The sequence below is a fragment of the Phallusia mammillata genome, chromosome 8, assembly GCF_965637545.1.
Source record: "Phallusia mammillata chromosome 8, kaPhaMamm4.hap1.1, whole genome shotgun sequence".
NCBI classification, from domain to species: domain Eukaryota; kingdom Metazoa; phylum Chordata; class Ascidiacea; order Phlebobranchia; family Ascidiidae; genus Phallusia; species Phallusia mammillata.
In genome coordinates this window covers 15,684,415-15,694,009 of record NC_137259.1, presented here as the reverse complement: position 1 = coordinate 15,694,009, position 9,595 = coordinate 15,684,415, and the positions used below count along the sequence as shown (strand labels likewise).

The window sequence follows — 9,595 nt, the reverse complement described above, 5'->3', positions numbered from 1 at the left end:
GACAGGACGTTGGTGCAATTACGGGACAAATGTCGAGTGCGAGGCCAAGTCCGAATTGAACCTGTTTCGTACAAACTTAAGCCGGAAACCGGGCTGACCTATCAACTGAGAGGCAAACTTGTGAAGATGTGAGACGTTGGCAATGTGTACAAAAGTGCTGTTTTACCAAATGCAAATACCGTTTTGCAATGCCAACCACGTAAGCTGTGCATAGTTTTGGACAATAGTTGCAATCAGTAGTGGAATTCAATTTTTTTCAGTCGGTTCTATTACAAAAGTCTTTTTTTTTTTCAGTTGGTTCTACAAAACCGTTGCGAGCCGGCTGAATCCCACCACTGGTTTTTTTCAGTTCATTGACAGTAACCAGTAATGCTAACCGGTTCGCTGATCTGATAAATCTTCGTGAGACTGAGGCGGTTCTACAAAACCGGTGCGAACCGGCTGAATCCCACCACTGGTTGCAAAACAAAACGGCTGTCAGCAGATTAATGATGTTATTACTTCAGCTGATTAAATTGGGCATCCTTAAAAAAACATTTTGCGGGCGTTAGATCGCTGGCACCGGACCATCTCATGGCGTCCAGTCGTGTCTATCAGTTGACAGAAACGAGAAATGACATGTTTTCTTGGTTGGTAACCATGTATGCTGTTTAGCTACACGTTTTGCTGTTGTTTCGCAAAGGGCCTTCCCGGTTTTAGTTTTACGTGTAAAGTAATGTTAAGAAAGTAACATGTTGCTTTGGCCTATTCTATCGTATCCTTCATTAATGGTCATTTTTTTCCCAGTAGGCGTCAAAAACAAGTATATCCGCCACGTGAGTAAACACATAATTCCTCCAAGACGATTTTTGATCATTTGAAACGATATACGGATGCTCAAATGTTTTTGTATTTACGCCTTCAAGTATTTTTCAGGGGTGTCGATTACACTTTAGATTTTCATCAATTTTGTTATTATCGTCAATTAACTTTAAGTTATCGAATTAACCGGGTCAAACTAGTTAATTTGGAAGTCTGAACACACAATACGATAGTAGCGGGTGAGATAGTTGCATCCAGGTTTTTTAAGGTTTGGTTTGGGTGACCGCTAAGTAGTTTTAAGAGACCGCAAGTGTTTCATTTAAATACCAAAAACTGTAGTTGTAGTTGCAAGTCCAAATTTTGGGAAACCGCTGGATAAATTTGGGGGACCGTTTCGGAACACCTTAAAAAAACACTGGTTGCATCCTCAAAAATTATTCATATCATTTAGTTATCGCAGGTCAGGTCCGCACAGCTATAGGGCCCACGGGCATAAACGCAGGGAGTTTTCTGGACCACTTGTTTTCTTGGCTCCTGGTCATATTTCGTGCCAAGTGGTTTACGATTTTTTTGCGCCCGGCAAGTCGTGATTAAATGTCGCCTAAAGCAAGGCTTTTTTCCGAAAACGTTTTGCAGAGATTTTGGCTTGGTACTAAAATGCTATCTTATTAGAAGTGTGCATTTGTGCACATTAACAGGCACTGCGGTTATGCACGCTATTGTGGTGTAAAAACGAATTATTTTAATTTATTTTGACAAAAATATATCTAGTCATAGTTTTGGTCACTATTTTTCCATTAGGCTTGATATTTTTTTTTCTTTTTTTGTCATATTTGAATCAGACTTTTTAATTTTATCATAAAAATGTGTTTAAAAAAGAGCTGGCAGAAAATTTTAGCGGTCACACCTGGCTATTGAGTTTTATCGTCTGTTTTTGTTCAGTCAGTCTAGAACCAGATTAACAAACAAACTTTTAAACAGCGCATGATGTGGTGTTACAAACTACTTCGTTTTTAAAAAACCTTACAGTAACAATTGTTAGTCTGGCAAAAAACTGTGCGCGGCAGTAATTCAAAAAAGGGCGTCCAACTTGAAAATATATCTGTTTCACATAGAAAATACAAACCGCCCTCGATTGAAAACCCACTAACCGTATGCTAAGAAAGGTTCGTTTGCCGCGGCTTGCAATCGAACAGATACGGTAGAACGAAAAAGCGAAACTGTTTAAATGGCACAAACACAACTATTTTTTATAATTTTCTTCACTTTTGTGATAGTATATTGTCTTTTTGTTTAGCTATATGCGTAACACGTATTTTAGGCGCAATTGTTGGCGCTAAAGTATTTTACTTGTGACGATGAATGTTTACTAAATAATGCTAATCCGTTGACACGTTCTTAGACATCAACTTTCCAAGTCACCCAGCAAGAATTGAAACCTAATGACGGAAAAATCTTTGAAAACATTTTAAAGCCAATGTAACACGCATGTTTTTTTTATCGCAGACAAAGTGCTGCAAAATATCAATTAAATTTAGGAAAAATAACTACTGTGAAAAAATGATACCTCGCCAGAAATGGGTTTCGCGTATGGTGTTGTCAATTGTACTGGTCTCTTTTTCGACAATGGCTTGTTATCCAAAACTTCCAGTATGGCTGCCAGGTATTTACATTTGCGGTTGTTTTGAATCTTTAAAGATGAGATTTCTTATTTTCTTCTGTTTTATCATATTGCCACTTTTGATAATTAATTTTCACTTTTGTTTTTCCTCACTAATTTAGCAAAAGTATTTAAAAAATGTTCGCCTACTTAATTTCTAGTTAGTGACCTTGTTAAATTGCCGACTGCGATGATGGCATTGTGACAATAACAGGAAAAGGAGATTTGTAAAAGAAAGTTGCGATTGCTATCATTTCGTTATTGGCAGTGTCACTTTTTAATTAGTTTCACATTTGCAACACAACTTTTACAAAATGTGTTTTATTTTTTACCTAAATTTTTAAAGTCACGCCAGTAAAAAGAAGCACAAAGTGGTATTTTTGCACGAATACTTGATATTTACAAGCTGGCAAGCTGAGAATGTGACAGCTTAAGTGTGTTTTAATGTCACGCTTTTGTGACATATAAATACGTGCTAATTTGATCACGAAATAAGATTTGCATAGAATTTGGGTCAATTGACTGGTATATGCAATGTCAGTTTGCCATGCGCATTGTTGCAGGACTCAGTATGTGTAAAGATGCTGCATATCAAATAACTCAGTTAAAACGCAGTTTATTTTTTGAGGTATAAAAAGTTGCGGAACTGCTTTGAATTTCGAGAAAGTAGTTCTTTTTGCTACATCTTAGATTTTTAAAGCTTCTAAAGGATACTGAAATACAATTGCAAAATGTCAAAAATTACTACTATGCAAGGGTGATTTTTTTCCTCACAAATAAAACAAGTTGCGCCGTTTTTTCGTGTTAAACTTGTGTAAAAAAACGATATTTTGATATTGGTGGGATTTGTGTAAATGGTCATAACACTTCCGCTTGTGATTTTTTTGCAATTCTTTGCATTTTTTGTAATCTAGTCTTTGCATTTATTTCACTTTTTTGCAATATTCTGACACTTTTATAACCTTGTGTCGTAAACCTAATATTTACAAAACCTTTTAGGATTTACCCCGGCAGGAACAATGAGGGAGAAATATTCAATTGACACTTTACCAAACACACCGATGGTAAGTTTTTTTTTTCACAAACTAATACTACGAGTATTGATGCTAAAGTAGGGGATAAATTTAATTGCTAATATTTTTCAAGTGGTAAACGGGATAAAAAAGGTGATAGTTTATGGGGTAACATATATGCAAACCATTCAAGATCTTGGTCATTTTTGCAGATGTTGTTTGCGTGGTTGATGGGATTTTCTTCCATAGCAGCTGCCTACATCTATTTCAATCGCTGCTCTTTGGAAATGTCCATGCTTTTTTCTCCGGTAAGTTTTCAATCGCCAGGTTTAGCATGAAGTATTTGTTTTGTTTTTATTTTCGTAACGTGGCAATTGTGTAGACAAAGGCACTCCAACTTGGGTGCAGGATAAATTACAGGGGGCACTAAAACAATCACATAGGTAATGGGTACCAAAGAGGTATTTAGGGGTTCACTAAAAAAGGTGCATAGTGTGAGTAATTTTCTGGTTATGTATGATGACCATTTTCGAACACTTTTGTCATTTGAAAAATATAAGCTGAGACGAATACATTTATGCTGGGATCATAACGCCTTTAATTGGTCTGGCGTACTATGAATAAAAAATACAAATTCATACTTATGTTTTCCGAGCCTAACGTTTTCATGTCGTGTATGTAATCTTCAAAAAGTCTCTAAGTTGTTTCATCAATCACACAAGTGTGTATTTATGGGGTCGCAACATCAGTTGTAAAGGATGCATCAGGTAAAAAGAGTTAAAGAGTACCGATAAAGAAGACATGCATGCTTGTATTTTATTTCTATGCTTTTTTTCAAAGGTTTATAACATGTGCGTGGTGGGAGCATTGTCAACAGGAGTCACACCATGGGTGATTGTATTCGGATACGAGAAACTCCTTGCGTCCAATGTACTACTCTACATCGCAGCTACTTTGTTCAACATTGCTCTTGTTACCTCCGCCAAAAAACGTGCTTCAGTCAGAAATGCAGACGTGAAGGATCTATGGTGGTTTGACAGGACTGCATTGGACGGCATGGCAGTTTGCAGTGTATGGTTTGCCAACGCAGCAGTACCTTTTGGGGCACGGTCTCTTGCTTACAAAGATGGACCTAGTGAATTGGCACAGCTAAGAGGCAAGTAGAACTATCTGGATTGTCTTTAGCATAAACGTTTAGTTGTGGTAATTTGTGTTTGTTGCAACATAAGATAAATATCTGACATGACAAAATGCACAGGTAATGGTGCTAATGTGTTTATTATTCAAACGTTTCGGCAAATTACCATGCCATTATCAGTGATAAGTGGCCACATCAGTTCCACCCTTTTATAACCGCTTAAGCTGTGTCGCTTTTTACGTCTATTTGGGCCTAATTTTAGTCACAGGCTGTTGGCTTTTAGTTTGGGTTCACAATAGAAAAGCATATACATTAACCCATCAATTAATGATAACCAAAATAACTTCATTATTTCAGGTTGGTGTGATCCAAATGCAACCTGTGCTACCATACTCATGCCAATCTACATTACATATGTGCTGGTCTGGTTATACCTCGATCTCTACTATTGCCCAAACTACACGAAAAACATCAAGGCAATGTATCCTATGATGATCTATACAAGCTTTACAGTTTATATCATACCTTTTTCAAATGGTAATATTACATTGGTTGGGTAATTTGTGTTCCGAGTTTAACAAAACAAATATTGCAGGTCGTACACTCAACCACGCCATTCATTTGGTTATTCTGATCATTGTGGTTTTCGTTTGGCTGTTCAGAAATTCACTCCGAAGACATTTCTCCGCTGACAAGAAAGAGACATAGCAAGGAAGATCATTATGTTAAAGCGCTGTTGAAAACAGTGTTTCATTTCAAAATATGCCTAAAATGTGTGTACAGTTCAAGTGAAACGCATTTTTTTGTAAACTTCCTCATAATATGCCACGGTTTTTACAATTGTAATGGAAAATAATCAAAAATACATGTCAACCATATCAACACTACACACAGATCTGTTTAAAAGTCTACTACGGAATACACTGACCTCAGTCGTAAAAGCGACATGCTTCATTCTTAAGGCGTTACAGAGCTACAAACACCTTACCTTACGTCAGCCACACAATTAGCTAAATTTCGATAGGTGGCGCAAAAAGCTGAAATATTTATTTTGCTGCTAACATAAAAAACCTGATCGGGATTCGTCCCCGGGAGGTTCCTGGGTTCGAACCCCGTGAAGAAAAAAAAAAAATAAATAAAAAAAAAAAAAATAAATAAAAAAAATAGGAATAGGCGGGCAGGAACTTGGCAGAATGGTCTGGCGCGCCTGACCCACATACAAACATTAAAAAAAAACTTGATCGGGATTCGTCCCCTGGAGTGTCCTGGGTTCGAACCCCGTGAAAAAAAAGTAAGTTTTTGAAAATGTTTTATTAGGATCTTTTAAGTTAGGTTTAATAATTTTTATTGTTTATACTTTACCCTAATAGCCCTAACCGTCAGCATTTATGGATATATACCGTTTTAAAAAGATGTTAGTGCTCTTTGTGCCAACTATCGAAATTGGCCTAATTTGCGGCTAACGTGAGGTATGGTGTTAGCAGAATTTCCTATTTTCTAAATGATGTCAAATATTTGAAATGACCACTTTTGTGTTTTAACTAATCTCCGCTAGTATAATTACTTTACATGCAGATAAACTTTTGCATTAAAATAGTACAGTCATAAATACACACAATTTTATTTGGAATTCGTTTTCGCCTAACTGGTTTTTAAGTCCTACTTATATATTGTTCATCAATTTTTTGTTTGCGAAATTATCTGTGATCAGAAAAGAGTGAGGTTCTAACAAAGTTATAACTTATTTTGCCCATTTGGTTAAAAATTTCTGAGTTGGATCATTCGAAAGGTGCTTTATTTTCCCTTGTTAAAATGAAGAAACAACAACAACAACAAATAAGTAATGCCTTTTTGTGTGTAATGTCCCCACACATTAAAAAAAATACATGCATTAAGTTTACACTTTTCTGATTATTGGTTGCGAGTCGTGTAATAACCGGGCTAATGTGTCTAAGAATATACACTAAAAAATAACCAAACGCCTTACTCACGATACGTCATCCGTTTTCGTGACTTTATCGAGTAAAATTATTTCCGGTTGTTACCCCTGACTACAAGATTCTTAAAGAAATTGCGTTTGTTTAACTTCCGGTACTATTACAGAGATTGCATACAAACTATCACGAGCTTGAGTTGACAAAGAATACATGACATGACTATTATTCGGCCAGGCTTTAAAAGTATACCAAGAAAGAACGGGCAGGAACTTGGCAGAATGGTCTGGCGCGCCTGACCCACATACAAACATTAAAAAAAACTGATCGGGATTCGTCCCCGGGAGTGTTCTGGGTTCGAAACCCGTGAAACAAAAAGAAAAAAAAAATTTACCCCACCACTTCATTTTACCCCGCTCTCCCCTATATGCGTAACAACAACATAACTATTTCTTCCGGTCGTGTTTAATTATACTGCGACAAAAAAACATTCTTGTGAGCTCCTATAGACTCATATCACGGTATAGCTGTAGCGGGTTTAGCCGAAACAATTAGTGTCCCCGACTGTTTCGCAAACACAATTTGTTTGAAAGCTTAAAACAGTAAAACCAAAGGACGGTAAAGTCCTTGGTTTAAACAAAATCAGTCAGTTTCATGTGAAGAAATATATATGAAAAAATTCATAATCGATTTCCAGAAACGGATCATACCATTTGGGCGAAAAATATATTCCTTAGCATGAATCGGACCGATTTGGTTTAAACCAAGGATTTTACCGTCTTTTGCAGGGGTCGGCAACCCGTCGCACGCGTGCCAAGGTTGGCACATTTGAGTACGTGACAAATTCTTCGTTGTCTACTGTCGAGCTACTTCACAATGCCATTTCTTTGTTTTACTTTATAATTACATCGTTGTATTTTCATTGCGCAATTAAATCAATGTAAATTCATCGTGGTAATCTCATTGCGGTAATTTCCCTGTTATAGCAACATTGCAGTACTTTCAACGTGGTAATTTCATCGTTATAACCATAACCAGGGCACGTGCCCCCCGCTGCGGACGCCCATGGTTAGGGTAGGGATACGATTGTACGGTCCTCCATTATTGCGTGCCACCGTACTAAAAGCGTACCGTCCCACCGTCTTGGTACGCATAACGAATGCAGATACAACGGTCATTTTTGAATCATTACCTTTTGCAGATAGTACTGAGATTGCCTCAAATTTGCATTAAAAGTTGTTTATGACATGATTTTATCCAATGCCACTGTATCAAAACAGGATTAAAGTAAGTTGATGACGTCACTAATATTTTGCGCTTACAGGTTTTTGGAAGTAAGGTACGATTTTGTGTTCCGTACCTCAAGTACGGTACGTTTCGATTTTTGACATTCGGTACGGTACGCTCTTCGTAACGAGGTACGTTCAACGCAATACGTACCGTACTGCCATCCTTGAACATAAAGTACTCAAAATCCCAGGAGGAGGGCTAGTAGGCGATCCGACTACTCCTACTTCCACGTTTTAATGCAACAAATAGACGTGACTGGGTGGCGCATACCGACTTCGATCAAAACAAGCCAGCACCGCCCACATGCTTTAATGCTAGCGCGAAAGAACCTTTTCAGAATGCCCACATTGTGGAGCCGATAAGCAAAATACCGATCATGTGGTCTTAATTGACCCTTCAACCGATGTACAAAATGGTTATCAGACAGTACAGGAAAGTGATCAGCATTCATTCATTGCTGGCTTCGACAGATATCCGATCAAACTTAATTTATGGAGACGTGCAAATCGTACGAGATTTTGTAAACTGATCATATCAAGTAGGTAAGCAGTTAAAAAACATGGTTTTATTACCAGTTAATGTGATTGTAGTGGTTGGAGTTGAATGAAGACAAAGTGTGTTAAAGTTACTAATGGAGTTAATCAAAAATTGTGTAGTTTCAAAGATAACATCATTTCTTTTTTTTTGTAGAAATTTCCTTTCACAAACAAGTAGCCAGCATATGGTTATCTGAAGGTTTCCCTTATGACATTTTTGAAAACATCAGTTATGTTTAACCATCTGCAAAACAGTAAACACCATATTTAACATATACTGAAGAAAGAGGTCAATTACTTAAAAGACAATTATACTTATACATCAAATGTCCTTTATAAGATTTCTGTTAGCAAGTGATATTGGATATCCCTCAATTGTCTACAAACAAAGCCAAGTGTCTGTTAACATGTTATTACATAATGAAAAAAAAGTATTTTCCTAAATCTAACTTCCTCATACATGTTTACTTGTCAGCAACTCAGCCATAAACATTTGGGTTTAATGCCAATTACATGCCACTTTGGTAACAAAATTCTTTCCCTGATAGAATTCCCTTGATTGTTCAATAATAATCCATGCCATATACAGTAAAATCTGTTGCATCATTAGGTTTTGTACAGGACTCTGCAACAAATTAAACACTGAAAATATGTAATCATTAAGCATAAAGTTCTGGTGTAAAAGCATTGATATTGTGGAAAGGTAATTTCTTTACCACTTTTAAGCACTTACCAACAGAACTGTAATAATTTGGAAAAAAATGCAAGTGGAAGTACCTTAGAATGTAAGTGTCATACTTGATAACAATACGTTGTTGTGAGGTCCACTTTACTCAGTCATTCAGTAACAGTGTCCTAATACAAAAAAAAACATTATGACACCACATCTTTTATAAATCATACATATGTGACAACAACCGAAATGTTTGGAATTAAATAGTCAAAAGCATCATATTCACCAAACAAATCTTTTGGTCATTACATGCACAAATATATGTAAATAACCCACTTTTCAATAGATTTGCAACACCATTTCTGTCCACATTGTCTAAAAGTCCCAACTACATTAAAACTTCTCGTAAATTAGTACTCAATTTTAGCACACAAACTCCTATTAGCCTTCTATATAGTGGGTCTTAACTATTAACTACCTTTAGGTCAATTGAAAGAAAAAAGAACCTAAAATACGTTTCGCCCGATCCCGCCTTTACGGTTGAGTAATC

At 36.6% G+C, this 9,595-nt stretch overlaps 1 protein-coding gene across 2 annotated transcripts; it reads left to right on the top strand.

Moving 5' to 3' along the window:
• Nucleotides 1-2,311: 2,311 nt before the first annotated feature.
• LOC145205640 (uncharacterized) lies at nucleotides 2,312-5,553 on the top strand. Of its 2 annotated transcripts, none has more exons than XM_080078371.1 (6): nucleotides 2,312-2,464; nucleotides 3,461-3,525; nucleotides 3,687-3,782; nucleotides 4,315-4,630; nucleotides 4,970-5,149; nucleotides 5,208-5,553. In XM_080078371.1, the coding sequence occupies exons 1-6, from the start codon at nucleotides 2,362-2,364 to the stop codon at nucleotides 5,318-5,320; spliced, it is 873 nt and encodes a 290-aa protein (XP_079934497.1). In that variant the 5' UTR covers nucleotides 2,312-2,361; the 3' UTR covers nucleotides 5,321-5,553. The 2 variants fall into 2 exon arrangements, with proteins under 2 accessions (XP_079934497.1, XP_079934498.1); XM_080078372.1 differs by lacking the exon at nucleotides 2,312-2,464 and adding an exon at nucleotides 2,973-3,089.
• The last annotated feature ends 4,042 nt before the right edge of the window (nucleotides 5,554-9,595 follow it).

Coding starts and splice junctions, on each gene's coding strand:
- LOC145205640 (XM_080078371.1), top strand. CDS start 2,362: ATGATACCTCGCCAGAAATGGGTTTCGCGTATGGTGTTGTCAATTGTA. Junction 3,783..4,314: donor TGTCCATGCTTTTTTCTCCG/GTAAGTTTTCAA, acceptor TTTTTTTCAAAG/GTTTATAACATGTGCGTGGT. Junction 5,150..5,207: donor TATCATACCTTTTTCAAATG/GTAATATTACAT, acceptor CAAATATTGCAG/GTCGTACACTCAACCACGCC.